We start from the raw sequence: 22,601 nt of genomic DNA, 5'->3' as shown, positions 1-22,601 counted from the left end.
AGAATTCTAAGAAGTGATTTGCAGGTGCACCACATAGAGAACGAATGTGGGTGCCTAACCTATGTTTTAAGAGTGGAAGGGCATGCAGAATGTTGTATAGCTGTAGCCCATTCAACTGAAAAGCCCTTCTGCATTAAACCTCTATTTATCCCACAGATTGATAATGGTAGTTGTCTCCTAGTCTGTAGCAAAGAACTGGACATCTGCAGGCAGAAGAAACTACAGGGACAAGACACCTTTGTGTCAAGGACGTGGATAGAAGAAGATTGATTCACTGGCGATTCACTGGCGCTGCGGCTGGAGGTGCGGATTGACTCACGCTGCCCATACGCCCTGAGGTGCTTTAGTCTGATTTGATTTTGTGCAGAGTGGTGTGCTGCTGTTCCCTGGTGTTCCGGGAGTCTCGGGATAGTACTGAGACTCGAAAAACAACAGGGGTATTCTCAGGTGGGAAACCTGTGGATGTGCAGGTGTATCCCTATATCCCTACATTGCCGTGACTTCAGCTGATACTCGCTCTGGTGTGAGGAGGAGCAAGGTATACGGCTCTCAGCACCTTTTGACCAGCATTTTCCAGCTGGGTAAACTGGGAAAATCAAGTCAGTACGAGTGTTGTTCTCCATGAGATTTCTTTCTGTCTTCGTTTTCTCTGTAGTGCACCCAAGTAGTATTCAGTGGAAGTGAATAGCTAAGGGAAACAGTCTGCAGTCTTGTGTTTTCACTATTCACTTACCTGTGATGCTACGTGAAAGCTTTGGTCTCTCTGCTTGGATGTAGGATAGTAAGCAACAAATAACTGGCTTCTCCCTTGAACTTGAACTGAGCTAAAGCGGCTCTTCTGATTTGGAGTGTGCTGGAATAACGGCACAAGGTTGATTGATTAACTGCCCTCCCAGAGACGGTGGGGTTGCCACTAGGTGGCTTACCCTTTGATCTGGGTTTTGGGGTGGGTGCCTGAAATACAGTGTGAAGAGCAACTGTGGGTCACCAGAGACTGTGGGGCTACCAGTTATTGGTTTACCCTTGGATCTGGGCTCGCAGTTACTTTTAATTTGCTCGAATAAGGTGAACAGCCTGCTTGAATATTGGTTCGCTGTTTAAACTGAGTTCGGACGAGCAAGATAGGTTTCACTGTTTCGCCTCTCTGAGTATCTATTTGCAGGCCTACGCAGTCAAACGGGCCAAGACCTACAATCAGGAAGTATGGATATCCCGGTACTAACGGATACATCTGATTGTTCGTTCATGCTGGGCAATAATAACCAGTCCCCAATGGTATCTACTTCACACTGCTGTTTTTCTCCCCCTAACTCTATTGGGGAGAAACCTAGTCAGGAGGCAAAGGTAGATGATAAGGATGGCCTTCTTGTACCTCAATTGATTTTAAATATGGATGACCAATTCAAACCGGCAACCTTACCTACTCTCTCGGCACGGCCACCAGCCACTCTAGTGACTGCGACAAAGCCTCCTGCTGTTAACCCACTCAACAACTCTGAGGCAAAGCAATGCTGGATCATTCCGTGATGCCTATGCAGGAAAAGTTTGGTGGTTCAAAACATCTCACGGACATCAGCATTATTGAATTTGCTGATCAGGCAGTGGAGCAGGAAGTTAACCAGGACCTGGACATCGGCGACAACGCTGGCAGTGTAGTCCAGCAAACTTGCGATGCATCGCTACATGGCTCACCTACTGACCTTACGAACCTAATTGATAGGTATGCTATAAGCAATGATCCCAATGGCCATGCTCAGGTGCAATCCGATGGCTCAGGAGTATCTGATGATCAACATAACTCCCCAGCACTGCATCATACCCTCAGGGAGATCGATAAAAGGATTCAACTAACTCACCCGACTTTGTCTGCCCTTAATATGGTTTTGAGCTTGTTTGTCTCGCTTTATGATAATATCTGGGCGGATTTGAAATCTACAAACTCATTGATAGCCGAGGTGTACAGTACATTGGACTGTATTGGCTCTGAGATGCGCTTTAGCCCTATGGGCCCTGGGCCAATTGAGTGGTGGCCGCTGTGAGGGGGCCTCAGTTGAAACCTACTAATGCTGAAGGGTATTTGGATATAATTGACATTTCTGAGGGGTTCAGACCAATGCAGTTTTAATAGTGCCCATCCTGGGCAGCTGTTGTGGCAGATACCGGCAAGCTCACCCATAAAAGTTAATGCAAGGGTGGTCCCAACAATTGATCTGACAAATGATCAGTTGCTACCTGGGAGAATTGCCCCCTCGTGGGTGAGAGTCTGCCAGTTGTTGTGGAGATACATCGGGAGCCACAGTTGGAGCCATCCCAAATAAGCCAACACAAGAAAAAAAAGTGAAACCAGTTAAGAGGAGTCCTGCACAATGTAGGTCTCGTCTTACCAGTGTTAGGTACAATCATAAATCTGTATTTAGAGCAAACATGTCCCATGTCAGTGAAGAGGGAACCCCGGGGGCCGTGGAGCCTATTAAAGCTCAAACTGTTGATTCCACCGTACAAACTGATCAGGCTCTCTTGGACTGTCCACCTGAGGTCATATCAATCCCTAGTCTGAGGGAGCTGAGGGACTCTGGTCAAATTTCAAATGGGGTGGGAAATGCAGGAAATGCACCCCTTCGGGGGTGAGACTGGCTGATGTGAGAATTATGCGGGAGAACCACGTACAGCCGGCCATCCTGCAACTGTTACCACCAGTATGGGGAGGATTGTTACTCCCCCGATCATCTACTGCCCATATGCAGAGGGAGGATCTCTCTATGAATGATAATCACAAGCATGATTGTGGTGGGAATATGACTGGAAGATGTTCGACTTCGGTGGGTGGAGAGTGCACTGATGAGCTATCATCTAGCCGAAGGGAGGGTCTGATTAGATCTATTTGCTTACCAAGAAAGGGGGAGTTGAATGTAATTCCATTTACTGCTGATTCTAGTGTGGGGCAATTGAACTACGGTGGGGTTTGTGGAATTGGAGATATTAGAATTCAGGAAATGCCTCCGAAGTCCTTATATCCAAACGTGGCATCGGGAGAAAAGGATTTATTCCATCGTCTCCATGTCCCTTCAACCTACTCATCAAGGGATGGCCCTAATTATCGGCATGCTCTAGACTGGAGCAACTTTGTTTTTTTGCAAAATGCAAAGGGTGCCGAGGCCTTGGGAGTCAAGGCTAAGTGTAACACGAGTAAGGGGATGAATGAGTGAGTGTCAATCGCCATACCAATTAAAAATGACGAGTACGCTCGGCTCAGACCATCTGGTCTGCCTAAATCGATCGAATATTCTGACGCTTTTTGCAGAAATTTCAAATTGGACCCTAATTAACTCTACTGACATTGGGAGAGCAGCTTTCCTCGATAGGAACCATCCAGATACATGCACTATCTACCTGAATTCCCCTTTGGTTAAAGAGCTTGTCCTCTCACAGCGAGATGGCCTCCTAAATCTAGGATTCGATATCAGGCAAGTCTCTATGGAGGAGGGGGGCTCCCTGGGTCAAAAATAAAATCTGAGAATTGTGATTAGATCAACAGGAAATGTGAGTGAAAGTATGGCTTTGGTGGCTGATTAAAGGTCTGAGAACAAAATAGATTGGGCTGCCGTCACCCAACTCTGCGGCGCAAACCAGTCCCTTAATCCGGCAAACTGTGTGGGCACAGAGCAGAGATCAATCTCCCTGTGTCTAAAATCCTGGAACACCCGCGGTAGTAGCCATCTTTTTACTAACCCAATCTTTCTGGCTAATTTAAGAGCGGCCAATTGCATCCGATCCAAAAGACTTGGCTGCTATCAGAACCCATTTTGGATGGTTTTAACATCTTCTCTCAACAGGCTAAAGCTAGTATTGTAGGGGGGCCATCGGGTGGGTTGGTAATTGCGGTGGAGAACGCTATCGGCCTACTTTAGAAAATTTACCCTTTGGGGCTCTGGGGGTGGACTTCATATCCCGAGATGGCTCTGTGAAGATATTGATTGTGAATATATATTGGCACAGGGGTATCTCAGGGATTGACTCTTTTGTTGAGAAAGTCTGTCATGCTATTGATGAATGGTCTGCAAGGCATTTGAATGGCAGAGTTTTGGTTGTGGGCGACTTAAATGCAGACTGTGGTTTCCAAAAAAACACCTTGGGAACTGCGTAACCTGCCTGTGGAGACTATAGGTGCCATCCTTAAACAACAAGTGGGCAAAACCTGGTATGTGAGATTGGGCACACTGGGTCTGCAGCCTCTGGTGGGGAAGTCATGTTCTCAAACTAAGGACTCGGGATGGCATACTTAGCACCGAGGTAATAGTTCCTCTCTATTGGATTATATCTATTTAGATGAATACCTAATGAACAGCTGCGTGTACGAATATAAAAAGGAACAGAATTGTTAGACACCCCCACTGCTATAATAGTGATTTAGCCTTTTTAAAAAACACTATGACGAGGGAACTGAGATGCATTCGGGTATCAGATCTAGATGCGGATACCCATCTTGTGCTAGTTAGGAAAACTAATCAGAAATATAAAAACCACTGCAAAACAATAAAGCATTGTCACTTTCAGTACGCTGAAACTATGCTAGGAGTACTGATTAATGCTCAGGTGAGTGCCTTCTGGTCTCTTCTGATCTCTAGTTAACAGCCAGGATCCTAACTATGCAGTTGCCCAACTAAACATAATCCTAGAGTTGGAATGGGTTAGGTACTTTGAGGGGCGGTTTGGCGTTCTTAGAAATTACCCTACTGTAGAACAGGAGACTACTGTGTTGTTGGACAATAGTAAGTGGGAACCACTGTTAGAGATCTCCACTATTCATACCTTGATCAAAAAAATGCAAAAACTCTTGTGCACCAGGCCCTAACGGCTTAACCAATTACACCCGGAAGGCCAATAGGAATACCTGGGCTAACCTTTTGTATCTGGAATTCAAAGATATTATTTGAACAGGAACTACTCCATTCACTTGGAGTACTGCCCATATGGTCCCAATCTTTCAGTGTGGCAGTAGGTCCGATCCAAAGAACTATCGGCCTATCTCCTTAATCGATGCCCATTGCAGGATGTTTTCGGCCTTCCTACTTACTCATATGGAAGATTGGGCCACGACTGCACATCCCCTAGATAGATAGATTGCAGACAGGCTTTCAGAAGGCCCACTCCACTAACAACAATAGTCTTGCCGTTAAATGTATTCAGGAAGACTCATGGCAGAACCCCAAGGGTTGCACCTACATGGCCTTGATTGACCTATCGGCCGCATTTGATTGCATAGATCACAACAGACTTTGAGGGTGTTGTATACCTGGGATTCCATTTTGGAGCGTACAAAGGGCTAAAACTCAGCACTGAAGCCTTGATACAAAAGGCCAGGTTGCTAGAATCCCAGATATTAAAAATTGACCACAAATTTGGTAGGTTCTCTTTTAAGCGGACCATAATGTTCTTCGAAGGGGAAGGTTGTGCCTAAAATAACATATGGTCTTAACTTGATGACTGATAAAATATCGTAAACTCTTGACAAAATTGAGGGCAGGCTTTGGAGGAGGATCCTTGGCATCCCAAGTGCAGTACCACTCGCAGCAATTAGGTACGAGCTGGCATCCATATCATTATGGGCACGGGTGCAGTGGCGTTTACTGACATTATATGCCAAGCTTGTGGCCCCAATTACTGACTCCTTATATCAGATGTTGGGTGATAATGTGAACTCCTCTATTGATATGTTAGATCTTAAAAATAGATGTGAAACCCTACTTACTAATATTGGCTCGGATCTGGAGACCTTGATTAAGAGTCCCTTGAAAACGAAAAGGTCTCTTTTGGATTCTGAATGGATCTCGACAATTGATGCTTTTCACTCCTATGCATCCACGAGTCACCTTTCCCACGAGCATAAATGCCGAGGATCCCTCTCCACCATCATGCTCCAGTTTCCCAACTGCTACAAACGAGGGTTGCTACTCAGGTTAAGGTGGAATCTACTCCCGACAAAGGACATACTGCTTAGGCGAAAACAAATAACCAAGGATGAGACTGGATGTAGATTCTGTAATCATAAACCAGAGTCGATAAAACATCTAATTCTGGAGTGTTCTTCTTTAAATACACTGAGGACAAAATATCTGTTGGCTCTGTATAACTACCGCCTTGCTACAGTGAAGAAACTTTATGGAAGCACTGCTTTAGTGTGCAGAATGTGCATGAGCGCCTGGCATTGTCAGGCTTCATTAAATGCCTTAATATCTTGAAGAACTAAATAAACTATCTCTATCAGTTTGCACTGTTTATCTGGGAAAGGGCTCATTGGGATTTGATACCCACTTTTCGGTGTTATGTTTATACTTCTGGCTTGAAACTCCTCCTGCTATTAGCTCTTTCTTGAGAAAAGTACTATGATGAACTATTGAAATGATGGAATGCTTGCTTGATTTTGTACGCTGTAATCACATGAACTGATGATGTTTTGTTTCTTAACTTGATAATCAGTTGATATCATGTTTTCAAATTTTGTAAATTGGCTATTGTATATGCTTCTTTTTTATGTGTTGCTTTTTACCTAGTTGTCACTGTCTTCTAAAATGCTTTGAATATACATTTTTAAAGGTTTAATTTAAACTGTATACAATAAAAATAATAAAATACATAAATATATCAACTCTTCCATTGCCACTGCGTAACAACTAGCACCATCTGGGATACTTCCTTGATCCTAATGAGGATTTTGTCATGAAGAGACAAAGGGCAGTGAATATGGCAAGGGGAAAGTGGAACCGGATCACACAGTGAGTAGCACACAGTGAGAAGATATGTATCAAACAATATGTACTCAGGAACCAAGATACATGCAGACAAATGTGATTTGAAAACAAATGTAAGTAAAGGGAGGTGGGGTAAGCGTTTAGGAGCTCCTTGTGATTACAAGGAAATTCAGCAAGCTCCTCACCCAAAGCTGCTGTTACAGGCACTGTCAGTGCTAAGACCAAATACCGGGCAAGCAATGACAGGGACTGTGAACTGACACCTTTGATTGTATTATTATAGATCATGTTGATGAGAGACACCACCTGGAATGCCAGTGAAACCCATAAACCCTGCTGATCAAACAGGGACCCAGAAAGGGAAAGGCTATAACAGCAAACAGTGCTTACAGGATAGTGAGGAAAACATAGGCATTCATGCAGGAGCTGGACTCAATAGCTCACCACTCATAACAATCAAAAGGGAACCAAGAGAAAAGTGTAAGGGAAAACCAGGAACAGACTCCAGGAGGAATTCAAGGAACAGGAGGAGGGAACATGACATTACAAGCTCAAACCCTCCCCTTCCCCACCCAAAGAAGGAAAGGAAAGGGGTACAAAATGGGAATCCTCGCAATGAGGGGTGTCTAAAGGATAAAGTGTAACTGCAGTACAGGGCATGGTCAAATAAATATAGAACACAGAGAAACTGGCCTGCCTGCACATAAAAAGGAAAGCACTGGAAAGTGTTGACTACAAAACAGAGGATGCCAGAAAGGGAAGCCAGAATACAGAACATACTAATAAGCACACCCAATTTGAAATTCAGCGATGCAGGAACGGGCAACTGGGAACCGGAAATTAAGGCTAAAGGACCAGGTACAAGGTACTGGCCACAAAGAGGAACACCAACAATGACTAGCACTGGATTGAAGCAAACTGTGGCTTTTAAAGCTGACTAACAATCACATGTCATGTGTGTTGTTTAATAGCACGTGCCAGTCACAGGTGTTCCTTATCCTCTACTCAACTTTATCCTGCAAGAGTGAAAGGAAGTAGTCGGCAGGTCATACTGGGAAGCAGTCCTTGCGAAGCATACTGGCTGCAAAAAACCCGAACTGGATCCACAAATGAAGTGAAAAGGCAAATATCGTTTTAGAGCACACAAATCCCCATAGCACTGTGCCAGAGTGTAATGTTCGAACAGTAAATCCAATAGGGAATAGTCCCCAAATCATGCCCTCAAGGGGCAGGGAACGGAGTGAGGGAGCAAATCATGACAGATTATTTTCTATCACAGTAATCAAGGGAATGGTAAAGATGATATGGTCTAGACAACTGCATGTCAGTGTCCACGTAGGGGGGGGGGAATCCCTGTGGCAGAAGCAAACGCAGGAATAAAGTGCAACCCTCATGGATGGATCATTGTGAATCAGCTATTTGTTTAATGCCAGTGGCAAATAGGCAGCCCATCGCATTCCTGTATTTCTTTTAGAGGGGAGCACACCCCTTTATCCCCCCTTTGCATTCCATCTATCTCTCTTCCTGTAGCCCCTTCTGTATGGCTGGGTTAAAAAGCACTGCCTTTTCCGTAGTGTGTAGCACAAACATAAAAAAACAATAGCAGATAGATCAGGAACACTGCTGGATGTGAATATGTCCTCCGATGGAGCCCCCAAACTTCAGTTTATTTGGCATAAGAGTAATGGGCAGCACGCTTATTACAGAGATGAGGGGAACACTTGCTTCAGGGAGTCAGGAAATAGTTTTACTTTCCATGGAATCTAAGGTGCCCATAAAGACTGTAGGTGTCCTTCTACCCACAGACCCAACTGATGGCCGAGATCTATTTGTTTTCTCCGTTGCAGCCTCCCTTGATGACTGATCTGGAATTTTGCAACCAATCTGTCCTGATTACAACGTGACAAGCCTTTAACAAGTTGTGAAATTACTATAATTCCTGATATATTGCTTACACTTCAGTTCAATGCATTGACGACTGGAAGGCAGTCCATTGGGACTGGATTGGGAGATTCCCCTAATGTTGCACCCCAACCCTGCCATCGGCAGCTGTTTTGATGAGCAGGGAAAGAGGAGGATTTAATTCCCTGTGTTTCAGGATTTGATGATCCTGCAGCCACCACATTTGATTCTCCACGAAAAAGGGGGATCATCGTTATCAGTATCCGGTACTCCCAAGAGTCTAGCAACCAAAGACTTAGTACATGGCAAATCAACAGCTTCAGATGCAGACTTGTCCATAGCATTATCAACATGCATGCTCCCATTGCACCAGAACCCAAAGATGATTCCTGGTTTGATTCCCGGGTCCGCGCTTAGAAACCTCTGGGTATTAAGCGCGTTATAAATAACCTATCATATCATAAATAACCTATCATATCATACTGCACCTATAAACTCAGGCCCATAAGCAGGATTCGGGGGAGATGTCTTGTAGTTGATGGTCAACTATGGTGTGCAAAGCAATATCTTTGGATATTTACCCATATTGTCATGTGAAGAGCCCCCTGTGGGGTCAACATGTGTGTGTCAAGCCACTGCTGCCATCGCTAGGGTCTTTCAAAGCTTCCTCCTGTGCTCACAGTTACATTTTCAATCTGTCTGTTTTCCTCAATCATAATTCACGGCCCCATTGTCAATTAAGGGCTGTGTGAATAAGTCAAATTAGAGCATATGTCTCCAACATGTGGCTCTCTAGATTTGATCAACTATGACTTTCATGAGTCCTCACAATTCGCTATACTGGTTAGGGCTGATGGGCGTTGTAATCCAAAACATCTGGAGAGGAAAAGGTTGCAGGGTCCTGCATTAGCGGGAACATCTGCAGAGGTGGTAGGGACCTTTGGGCCAAAGGATCCCCACAATTGCAGTCATGTGCTACCCTCCGAAGGCACATGCAGGGGGTGGGTGGGTCGCCTGAGTTCCTTCCCCTGTCCAACCTACTATCCCTTTTAGAGTGCAAGGAAGCAAGTGGTAAGAACAGGGATCAGTATCCAATCTTTTCCAGACAGCCTCTGTGAATCAAGCACCCAAGGACCCAGCCATTCCTTTAATGAGTGACAGTGCATTGCACTATTCAGACAATGAAGCCCCACTCCGCTGAAGCTGAGTGGAGTTCACTTTGAACTCTTTGGTCTGGTGGAGGTCTGGTGGAGGACTGCCTCCACCTCTCTGGAGGAATGTTTGCATAAACTCTCCCACCCCAGGCATATCAAAGGACCCGCGGTTAACCCTTCCATGATCGGATATGCCTGATGTGGTCACCACTACAGAGCAGCACGACAGTAAAACCTTGCAGTGCAAGCTGTTCCATATAACACCTAAATGAACTCTGTCCAGCTTCAAAACGACCTACATGGATTGTTCAAACTATTGGTCTCTGCCAGCAAGCATGGTCGGAGGACCAATGGGAATAGCAGAGAGAAGGATAATCTGGCATTCAAGGAGGAGAAGCGAAACACCTGGGAGGAAGGAGGCATACTGGGGCAGTACCCATCCCGAAAGACATGGAAAACTAGGGAAGAGAGGACACAAACCTGAGGATTATTGCATGATCACGATAATCCACACCCCTATAAAAGAGGTCAGGTGGGGGTGGCACAAGCAGAATGGTATTCCAGGAGATTTACAGTGAAGAAGGGAGCCACAGAAGACTACAAACTAATGTCTATTCAGGACTGCAACTTAGCTGCTGGAGAATGCCAAAGTAAGGAAGACCACAAGCAGTAGTTATATGTCAAATATGGGTGAGACCAGCAAAAAATGAGAACAAGTTGCCATAAGGCTACTGAGGAGAAGGAGATCAGGGAGAGAAAGCCAGCATCTCTTGGGGATTTAAGCCTAGGCGGGTAACCCTTGGGGTGGTGGACGATAACTTTAGCCTTACAACAACCCAACAACCCGAGCAAGGGAGATGAAATACTTGCTGGTTAGCAAATGGTAATACCCTTGCCATGGTGGGGGGTTTGTTGATGGACATGTAATCCACAAAGACTAGGGGTAGTAAGAAAGACTTGCTTTGAAGGGGACTACAGCCAGGGATGTGCCAAGTAAAGGCGCAAGCCAACAGGCATGCTGCATGCTCTATTCCAGAATAAGAATGTCAAGGAGTCTGCCGGGGCACTGTATTTCTGAAATTAGGAACGAAACAAGAAGGGAGCTGTCAATCTTAAATTATAGCTAAAACCCCTAGATCATTTAGGAATTCTTCCCTTCCCATGTGTTGAAAGTGATTGAATTCCGAACGGCCAGCAAAGGTGTCCTAACAAAGGCACTGACTATCAGACCCAAGGAGTGGGGAAACACTCTGAGACTCCAGATTAAGACACACTGCAATTGCTTTATTTAAATCCATCCTATCCACTGTTTGAATAGCCAAGCCAGATGAGCCTTCCTGTTTTGTTTCTGAGATATTTGTTGTATTTGGTAGTCTCTCGGTCAGCTCTTCAATCCATGACGTCATATAGCATGCCATGATTGGGGGATTCCAGGAGAGACCCTTGGAAAGAGTTGGAGGCAGAAGGAGGGCCAAATGAGATAAGCAAGGTTACCAACTGCTGAATAAAGTACTTTCATACACTTTCCACATATCTTTTATCTGTGTGAGTGGATAATTAAATATTCCTCCAATCTGAAGGATTGTATCCAGTCCGAATCTGGCATCTTTGATAAATGTTGAACATTGAAGAGGTTGTACTTCATTATCGTTGTCTTGAGTGGTCTATTGGTTATATATCATCACAAGGTTATCAAAGGTGGGATTACTACAACTTGCCCCATGCAGTTCATCCCACATCCTATTCGAAAGATCCTCAGAGCAGGGAGCAAGGAGAGACCCACTGACAATCAAGCTGGAGTTCAGGAACTAAGGCAAAGGAGCCAGAGAAGCCCAACCAGTTTGATTACTATCACCACCTATTCACATCCCAGACCTCAGCCTACACTTGAAACTGAACCCTACATTGTGACGGAACAAACTGAATGGGTTGCGAAAACTAAAGTTGGCTCAGAACTGTGGATAATATGTCAGTCAGCCTGACCTCACCCTACAAATCTTGTGAGGAAGGGGCAACCCTGAGATCAGAAGAATTAGGTTATACTGAGATGGAGTATTCTGAGGGGAACTCTGTTGTGAAGCAGAACCCGACAGATAGCAAGGTCCCGGAACCCCATGCTCATCTTCCCAACATATAGAAACTCCTGTGAATAGGACAGACAAAGGAGTCCTGAAGAAGACAGTGACTATTGGTCTCAAGGAATCGGCAAACCCACCGAGAGTCCACCAGACTCAGAAACCAAAACACTATTTTAATTAAACCCACCCTACCCACTGTTGGAATAGTAAAGCCAGTTAGGGCTCCTTGTTTTGTTTGTGATATATTCCTCTACCCCAACCTGGTGTCTTTGACAAACATATGTGTTAAAATGCCTTCTGGTACTTTCGATTTTTATGCTGGTGCCACATCGTCACAGTGGCAAGCAGACAATGATTATGTGGAAGCGGGACACATGGTGAAGTTCATATCAAGGGACTCCAAGGGAAAGCTCCAAATCCTCATGGAAATTGTAAATGTTGGTGCTGTTAACTGTGACTGGTCACATGCATATCATGGTAAAGTCCCCACAATAGCTAACAGCAGCCATTTAGTTAGTTTATAAATGAAAAGGTCTAGTAAAAAGATACTTTTTTGTGAAATTGCACATTTTATTTACGTAATGCATAACAACAAGCTTCACATCCATTTCAAATAAGGAAAAAAGCAGGGAAACTACTGATAGCACAACCAAACCATAAATTAATATATTGTTATGTATTGGCCATATATGTAGCACCCATACCTACAGGTGCTTCTCTTGATGGTAGGGCAAAATCAGTGACTAATAGACAAAATGAGTCAAAACATCAACAAAGAAGGAAAAAGCAAGGTCTTAAGCGATTTACAGAGAAGGGAAAGTTGCTAGTTCACCGAATAAGCAGCATAAGTTAATTCCATAACAGAGTGACAATAGCTGCACAGGAATCTCCACCCAGTCCTTCTCGCATGTCACTTTTAATGAAACTCTACCTGCTGACCAGGGTGCTCTAGTCAACAGCTGGTGTATAAGCCTGGACGAAGGAAAGCAAAGCCATCTGCCATAAGAGCGCTTATGAAACACACACACACAACCTTAATATGGACATGCTAGTTCATAATAAGCCTAAGCAAGGGAGAGAGATCTGGGGCGATATGTGACCCACGTTTAACATTGGTAAGAAGTCAGCCTACTAAATTGTGAAAAAGTTGAAGTTGATTTAATCAGCAGTCCCACAAAACAAGATTGAACACATTACTGCAGTCAAACATTGATTGGGCAATGGCTATAACAGAGGACAGAGGATAAGGATGTGTCAAGGAAGGAAATATTTGTCTCAGAACACAGAGTTGGAAAAAGCAGGAAGAGGATACTGGGATATGATAGATAGGCTCTGATCCTGTTTGGCACACAGTTAACAGTGGGTATATGTTCTGGGAAAGGACCCATGATACAGGCATGACAAAAAGGAGGTCTTCAGATCCTTGGGTTATTACCGAGGAGCATGTCTTCTGTCTTATCCATTTAGCCTCAAGGTGTTAGTGTTTATCCAGTTAGTGATGGCCAACATGCAATGTTGGAATTTCAGAGCAACCTCATCCATCTCCTCATCTAAATGAATGAGAAGGTGGGGTATTTTCGGCATTCGAATAATAGATAAAACCAAAGGACTATATGTGCTTGGCCACGGGGTGATTGCATATGTTATACTTGAGGGGAGAAAGGCAGGATCCCTGGGGAACCCCAGAGAATGACTTAGCAGTGTGAGAGAAAAGGGGGTACACGATTCTATGCGCTGACTGGCAGAATAAACAAGGTGAAGGCTTGACCATAGTATTTAAACCATCATGACAATGCACTAGTGCTAATTCCTAATGCTCTACTGTAATGGGGTTATTAACAATTTCAATATCTGTCTTGCTGTAGTTTCATGTGTTTTATCTCTCACCCCCTGTAAATCCCAATACTGTTACATTTTTATGTGTGAATTTTTTATTATCTAAATCTTATATTTTGCACAAATCTATTTTTGGAAGACTAGTTGACAGTTTTATATCTTTTTTAAATGTAAATAAATATGTTAGCTCTCCTCGTTACTCAAGAAACCGTTTGGATCTAATTGCTGCCAAACTCTCGTTACTTAACTGTGATGAAGTTATAGTTGTTAGCTGGCCTTATCACTATGTCCTACGCTTTTCACATCTACATCTCACTTTCTATTTCCAGAAAATGTTTGAGTCATTCATTTATAAATAAATCCAGTGAAGCATGCGACACAAAGCGTCTAAATGCTTCTTAGGTCCCTGATCTAACTGTAAATGATCTAGCCACTACTCATCCCTGTACCCCTGCAGAGAAGTCTAGATTTAGTCACACTGCCTCCTTCTCTACCTCTTCCACAGCCCACAGTGGCTAGACCCCGTTCCCCTTCTCTACTTCTTCACCTCCAAGCGTCTCTGCACTGCCTTCTCTACTTCTTCTCCTGACCATTTCTGTCCTACACCTCCTTGTCTAGCCCTCGGCTGCCCTTTCTGCCCTCTGCCTTCACAACCCTCGCTCCCCCTTTCGGTTCCCTGATTACATTCACGTCCGCCTCTAGTCTATCTCCCTTTCCCTTCTGGGTATTTCACTTTTCTAATGGGCATAGAGAAGGCACTCGGTGTAGCAGAAGGGCTGCTCTCCACTCACTGGCACGCAGAGAAGACTTTGTCTTCCTTTATAACGCTGTCAGTTTCTCGGTGCAGCAGAAGGGCTGCTCTCCACTCACTGGCACGCAGAGAAGACTTTGTCTTCCTTTATAACGCTGTCAGTTTCTCGGTGCAGCAGAAGGGCTGCTCTCCACTCACTGGCACGCAGAGAAGACTTTGTCTTCCTTTATAACGCTGTCAGTTTCTCGGTGCAGCAGAAGGGCTGCTCTCCACTCACTGGCACGCAGAGAAGACTTTGTCTTCCTTTATAACGCTGTCAGTTTCTCGGTGCAGCAGAAGGGCTGCTCTCCACTCACTGGCACGCAGAGAAGACTTTGTCTTCCTTTATAACGCTGTCAGTTTCTCGGTGCAGCAGAGGGGCTGCTCTCCACTCACTGGAACGCAGAGAAGACTTTGTCTTCCTTTATAACGCTGTCAGTTTCTCGGTGCAGCAGAGGGGCTGCTCTCCACTCACTGGCACGCAGAGAAGACTTTGTCTTCCTTTATAACGCTGTCAGTTTCTCGGTGCAGCAGAGGGGCTGCTCTCCACTCACTGGCACGCAGAGAAGACACAAAGGAAGCATTGCAGAATTGAATAGTATACAAATCATGCAAAATATTTATGTAGCAGAATTGTTCTTGAAGACATCACAAATGAAATGCTGATCCTAGTCAAGCCTTTGCTTATTCACCATTTTGCCCTTGGCGGGAGGGAAGGGTTTTCTTTTAATGAAGTGGGGGAGGTTGCATCAGCGTTCTAATCATCCCTCTAACATATAGAGTGAATGCTGCACTGTTTATGCAACTGTGTTTTCGCATACATTCTTTTGATTTCGAAAGGATTTGTTAATGATATTTAACCGCTACAACCGAGAGACAATCTCTTGTGTAAGTCATTGCTAGATGCCTCGAGTGCTATTCCCTTTCCTCACAGTGGAGATAATTCACAAAAAGTTCACATTTTGCAATTACAAAAAGGCCTTCTTTTGGGCAGGATCGACCCTCTCCTTTAATATTGAACAGTCTTAACATTCCTGATGCCATGAATCTGAAGAGGGCGGGGACTGTGTCCTGGTACATGGTACATAATAATAATAATAATAATAATGTGGTCTTATATAGCACTTTGTGATCTCCTCCAGCTTCTCAACGCTGTAATAACAATGGTTATTATCATCCCATTTTGAATGGCACTTGATTGATTGATCTTGGAAGGATAGGAAGATGAAGGGTTAAGTTGGTCCCACCACAGGATTCGAACTTGCGAACAGGCTAACTCATGTCAGAGACCAGTGCTTTTCTTGTGCACGGATAAACCCTTGATATACATGCTGTAAACATGATCAGATTAAGTGAATTATCTTCCAGACCGCTTCACAACAATAACAATATTTTCTCTTTTTAGGGTACACCCTAAAACGGACGAACTTAACTCATCAAAACTCGCAAGGCAGTGGTTAGACATGTGGCACGTGGATGAGTTACGATAGAATGGGGGTGTTGGCATCTGTAACTCCTGTCCTTTATGCATATCTTATGCTAGTAAAGTCGCTACTGGTTTTTATGCATCCTGAAAAAATGTGTGCATTGTTGTGGTTTATGTTTTGTAGGTTTGAGGACATTATGGATACCCACGACCATAAGCTTCCGTTGTCATTCATGCGATTGTGCCATTATTTTGTAATTTGTCAAGATCTATATTTAAATCATTCGGCACAAGAGTGTAAAATATGCAATAAAGTTGTGATATGCCCCGGATGTGTGATTCATTTCTGGCTCAGTAACCAAGTGGACGTTTTTAGGGTCTTGGAGGTATCCAGTGGGACTAGACTGAGCCTCCCGTCCTCTTTTTGTGCTGACAGAATGGCTTGGCCAGGGCTGTCAGAATATTGGCTATATTGGATTACATCATCTGTATATGGAACCACGAACGCGTGATTATTTGGCTCATTATTTCGTTTAAATCGAGTGATTTCTGGATTTTGCTTCGCCGGGCTCGTACATGGTGCCACATGCAGAGCACGTAGTAAAGGTGAGAGTGGGGACCCAAGTGCTGTGCCTTTTTGGGTCATGACTGGAAAAAATATTTTATTATTAATGCAGCTGATTACAGTAGGGCAGTTTAACGAGTGAAGTGTGCGATTTCGTGATCCGACTATCATTGTGGTCCGATAGCTTTTTGGTATGTTCTGCGGTCGATTTACCAAGGATAAAACCATGCTGTTCCCTGTTGAGTCTAGTTGGTAAACGTTTCGAGAAGATTTTAGCATGAGAGTTTACTACGCGCCAGTTGTAACGTCACAAAACCTGCAAATTGGGCCAGCAGAGAGCAGAATTTCATGAAAGCCATGACAGGCATTTCAAATTCCATTCTTCTAAGATAGCTTTCGGTGACACTTGGCAGCCACTTATGTAACTATCTTTATTATGTGGACTGATGGAGTTTCTTTTAGCACACGAGAGTAATACTCTTCACGTCATTACTAATTTTAAAGCTCAAAACATGAACTTACAATTGTTGGTGCATTTTATTAATGTGCTAAAACTATTTCTATGCAACGCATTAGAAGCTGTTTATTTGTTTTTTTAAATCCACACGGATTCTACATTGATTATATTGATCATAAACTGGAAGATATCTGCCACTAGATTGAACAATATGCCAGGTTGTAAAGGGGATGACAGTGTATGGCCATGTATTCGAAGGAATAAAGTATCCCCTAACGTACGTAAAAAGAATATTGCAAGTCACCTTGATTTCCGTGTCCTTATAAAGAACCCTGTCTTCTGCCGTATTCCTCTATTTGGTCACGGAATTCCCCAGTGACTTATAATATCTATCTATAAATTTGTGAAAGTGTGCTGGTATGTTCGGCCTTGGATCCAGCCCCGTAACGGTTGGTGGGCTGAAATTTTGGCCCGAGGTCGGCATACCAGTCTGGGGTGTACTGGTGATAGTGAAATCTGACCAACCCCAACCATTCGTGCTGCAGAGGGCAGAGTCTGGCCCTGTGCTATCAGTATAGGCAATTTTGCGACTTTTCCAAAAATAGGAAGATAGGACACAATGTTGGCATACCAGTCTGGGGTGTACTGGCGATAGTGACATTTGACCAACCCGACCCATTCGCCATGGACAGGGGTGGAGCAGGTGCAGGCCCTTTGCTATCGGTATAGGCGATTTTGGGAGATTGCCGATTTTGCAATTTTTTAAAAATAGGAAGGCATGACACAATATAACATACATGCTGTAGCAGACCCCCGTGTGCATGTCAACAACAGACCCGTACAACGCCAGGTGGTACCGCTATTAGTGGATTTATTGCTTCAATAAAACAATAAAAACAGTATATAGAATTCTGCCTCTAGTCCATGCAACATGATAGCTTTGTTGTTCAGTGAATGCAAGTTAACTACACTAAAACATCTTTTGTCCATTTATTTTGGAGCCCTGATGTCTCTTCTCGTTTAAGTATGCTGGGTTAATACTACCCTAATCTGCCTGTCATCAGTCTCATCATGTTCAATATAGAGAGCTTCATAAAAAGATCCTCTCAATCATATACTGCAAAATGTACCCATAACAATAATAAAAACTGCCTATAATCCACATAAACAGCACAGAAGAACACTGGCCATCCTGTAACATATAATGGTCAAGCCTTAAATGTCTACAAATCACCCCCAGTTCTCTCCTTCCCTCATCTTCAGTTTAGAGTAAACCTGCTCTAGTGTGGCAAACCTTAACATCTCAGTTCAACCACTGTACTAGTGTGACCTTGCTTGAGCGTACATCTACAGGCAATGATGTAGGTGCATACAGGTGGCTTCATGTATAGGTAGGGTTCAGAAACTGGATGTATGTGATTTCACCGAATCCACATGACCTAATTGTGAAATCTTTGATTCTTCTTTTCTTTGAATTATTTTTATTATGCGGGGGAGACCTTTTCCTATCCACTTACCCCAACCCATCTATGTTTTAAAATGTACCCACTTACTCAACCACATTCGAAGAAAATGTTTTTCAAAGATTTCTCCTTAGGTGAAATTGGATTCAGTGAAATGTAGGTATCCCCCAGAAACTACCCTCTTGAGAAGGGTGCTTCATTGTGCCCACAGGTTTACTAACCAATCCTTGCAAGGCCTTCCACATGCAGTTATGTGGAAGCATCTTTGTGTTAGTGACAATGGGCGTTCTATTTTCCATCTAGGATGGGCCAGTAGAGGAACTGTAATCATAAATATATGCATGCTGCGGACAGCATCCACGCCTTTACACATTTTCGAATTAATTACAGCCTGCTAGCATAAGAGATTTCAATGTTCCGTCGCCTGAGTGGTCTACTGCAGTCTATTCTTGAACCTCAGCGTGGATGAGCCATGGGGACCAACTCTACATGAAATTACCTCTTTTTCAGGAAATCTCTGCTAGGAGACGTGAGAGTCCTGTTCGTGCTAAGCTGCACATGATTGAGGCTGGTGGCAAGGCACATTTTCATGAGGAAATCGTTGGTCGTAAAAGAAAGGTGGCTATGTATTGATGGAGAGGCACAGTTGCAGGATAATTGTTTTCACAATGGACTACACTGAGCAATCCTAGGGAAGAATTGTGGCTCCTTTCAGCTTGGGGCTAACTCTATGAAGAGTCCACTTCTACAAATCAAGATCTACATATTTCAATTCTGGCATCTGAAGAGTCAGACCTGGACTGTGATGGCAGAAATCAACAAGACCCAATTGCCTTGCAGGTGATGCTGAAAATCAAATGCGTAAGATGCTGTACAAATATCTATTTCAAAGTTTCACTGGCATTCTGTTCAGAAATTTAAAATGATTATGATGTCACTCTACAGTCAAACCCCACCTAATGAGAGCTTGGAGCCATTGGCAACAATGAGCAGTTCTCGTATAGACTAGCATGTATTCATTGTTGATTTTCTCTCCAAGCCCCACCACCCACAGCACATAAATGGCATGCTTGGCTGGAGCCCTAGGGGGCAGTACAAAGAGGTGCCTATAGTTGCTACGTTTGTTGCTACGTCTGTGTCTGATTCGTTGCATATAGTTTCTACTTTTACTAAAAAACACACCTAGGAGTGGCAAGTACTTTCAAGTGTTCACTGAGACCTTGGGTCAGCATGATACTCCAAAGACCCTTGAAGTGAGATCTGCCAATTACCTTTGGAGATGATACTTTGACATGGACGATGATTGGCGCTAACGATGTCTTGATGAGTTGTGCTGGATGATTGATCGTGTCCGCATCGAGAACAACCAATTGCAGGGATCGGGCGAGCTCAAAGATTCTCTCGATCTCACTCTGAACCTCAGCTGCGAATGAAAGAGAAGAGAAGGTAATACACAAGGGCTGACCTTGTTTGAGCACTAGAAACACATAACTGATCAAAAAAGGGGGCAGCATAGGTGTTTGTTATTTTATTCACTCAGAATGGGCAATACACACTTTATTCAAACATCTGATTAATGATTCCTGAGGGTATACAAATACTTAGCGAGAACATAGCAACTCATGTGTCACAGCCTTTACAAACATTTTCTGTATTATGATTTTTCCTCTTTTTAATGGAAAATCGGCAGTGCATCAGCTGTGCCAGATTTCCGGCTCGTTCCGCCGCCCTTTGTCAAGTTCAGTGGATAGTAACTTTCATTATATTGTTGTACTCAAAATTTGATTCACCCTGGGATATTTTTCTTTTACTAGTGGTTAAGTGGTTTGGTCCCAGATCCCAGGTTGCATAACCTGGTACAAAGTTAAAAGACAGAGACTGTGTCCCTTTTCTGGTCACAGATTTTGAACCATTCTTATTAGCATACTAGAAAATGCTAGAAACTGATTTTAAAACATATGTTAACCCCATCTTACATTATAGACATTTTGAAAATAATCTAATTAAATGTATTTGTTATAGCACAAAACAGGGCCATTTTAGAGTGCTTTTTGAGAAATAATACATAGATAGGGCCTCGTTATGGGTGAGCTGATATGAGCAGATGCTGGTACTACCGGGTCTGGCATTTTTACCGGACCAGCTCACTGCAAGTCTGCTGAAAGGGGCAGTGCACTACCGGCAGTCCTGACCTGCCGGGCGTTCAGGCCCCTACCAACAGAGAAATTACTGAATCATTGTCACTGTTAGCAATGGTGCCAGTCATTCAGTAGTTCCCATCCCATGCGACTCCATGGAATGGGAACTTACCGCTGTTGCCGACACCCGTAATATCCCAGTAACATCGAAAACAGGGGGACAAAGCTGTGAAATATTGTGAGGGCTGTGCGGCTCCAGCAAACCAGTCACTGCAGCATTTATTAATGGAGTCTGTAGGAACCGGTTTAGAACAATTTGACCTAACCCCAAAGGTTCGACTCCCAAAAGTTCGACCCCCAATTTCCTGCATATATATATATGTGGGGGGGTTAAAGTATATAAAAAATGTATAGGGGTAAGATGGGGCGCTGTGTGGCAGGTCTCCCCCCACACATATATTTGCGGGAAATAAAAAAAATTAAAAAAGTCGAACATTTGGGAAGTCGAACCTTTGGGTTCTATAAAATCACTTACATTCTGAAGAACCTGGGCGCTGAGGGTAAAAAAACTGGGCATATTTGTAGAAAGGACTGAATGGTTAACATCAGAAAATATGTGGCATAGAATGATATCAGGGCACGAAGAATTGCTGACAGCAGCATTGGTTGATCTATTAAGGTCCCTAAACCTCCTAAACCAAGATAAAGACATCATCAAAGGAGCGGGAGCATGTGATATTAGACAACAACGCTGGAAAACATCCCTGTATCAGAAAACTGAGACTGGGGGATATGAATTAACTTTTTAAGGAACCAGAGCCAAAAGAGGTTTGGGACATTTTTGGGGGGAGAAACGCATGTCTAGTTGGGAAGGAGGGGGCCTTGACCTGTAATGTGAGGACTTGATCCCCCTACCGCCCAGGCCGCTCTTTCCCAAACTACAGGGATTGGGCTGGTTTTCTGGTGTTTTATTGGAAAGATGAATTATGAAGATTTATGTTTTGTATTACATTGTAAAGGTTTGTTTATTGTATTCAGATCACAAACCAAATACAATAAAAACATTTTTGTTTTAATATCCCGGTAACACTGGGATATTGGGTGCCGGTAACGGTAAGGCGAGTTTGCCAGTAACTCGCCGGTAGTACAGGTAGGTTATCGGCAAACTCGTACTGAGGCCCATAGTAGTCACTACAAAATCACTGGGGCTCGTGTTAGATAGCAAACGTCAGTCTGACCAACATATCAAAAACACAGTTGAAGAAGCCCAATTTCAATGACATTTCAAACTTTATCCCAGAACTGACTTGTTGCACAGTGGTACAAGCTGTGGTTCCAGCAAGACTAGTCTGTGGCAATGCGCTCTTGATCAGCCTACCCAAAAATGGTATTGTCCCATTAAAAGCAATACGGTATACAACCACATGTCTGTACGTAGGCACGCTGCAATCACCCGCCCTTATGTCTTTACCCATAAATGCCTATTGTGTGTTCAATAGTGCATGGATGACCTACAAATATTTCCACCACCACACACCCAAGTTCCTTGTCGGAAGACTGACTGTTGTGGTGAACCAGAAGAACGACTTGGACTACTGTGGATCATAGTGTAAATGCATTTATTCAAAGTAAAATAAAATGCCTAACTGGCCCTATCACGATAAGGGAAAAAGCCCCTGCCTTCTAAAACAAAAACTAAAGGTGCTTGTCCTAGTACAAAATAGAGTCCCGAGTCCAAATTCTTAACTACTATATGGCCCTACCACTTTTAGAAAACCTAACTAGAAGAAATGGAGGCTTGCAGAACAGTCTCGGAATGTCTTCTGCTCAGCCCAGCTCTTAGAGGACTTATTATGAGTCTCAAAGTTCCGTTACAATGTCTTTGCATAATGCACAGTCCTCAGGTGTAGTAGTTGTTTAAAATAAAATTCTTCTAGACAGTTCTCTCTTCCCCTCTCTCTCTGACGAATCCGATGGTGTCATCACTCCTTTCCGGGCGGTCATTTATCCCCTATCCCCAGGTGGCCAGGGCCACTGCCGCTA

General features: G+C 43.7%; 1 protein-coding gene across 5 annotated transcripts in view; it reads right to left on the bottom strand.

Moving 5' to 3' along the window:
• Positions 1-22,601, bottom strand: part of CACNB4 (calcium voltage-gated channel auxiliary subunit beta 4) — a 1,461,524-nt gene that overhangs the window by 156,709 nt on the left and 1,282,214 nt on the right. For all 5 annotated transcript variants that reach the window (XM_069616452.1, XM_069616451.1, XM_069616454.1 and 2 more), the window contains one exon: positions 19,692-19,843. In XM_069616452.1, coding sequence (XP_069472553.1) covers positions 19,692-19,843 — 152 coding nt within the window. The remainder of the gene's footprint in view (positions 1-19,691; positions 19,844-22,601) is intronic.

This window comes from Ambystoma mexicanum, chromosome 9 (assembly GCF_040938575.1).
Source record: "Ambystoma mexicanum isolate Mex_15411 chromosome 9, UKY_AmexF1_1, whole genome shotgun sequence".
Classification (NCBI taxonomy): domain Eukaryota; kingdom Metazoa; phylum Chordata; class Amphibia; order Caudata; family Ambystomatidae; genus Ambystoma; species Ambystoma mexicanum.
The sequence above is the reverse complement of the archived record's forward strand: the minus strand, read 5'-3'. Positions and strand labels throughout refer to the sequence as shown.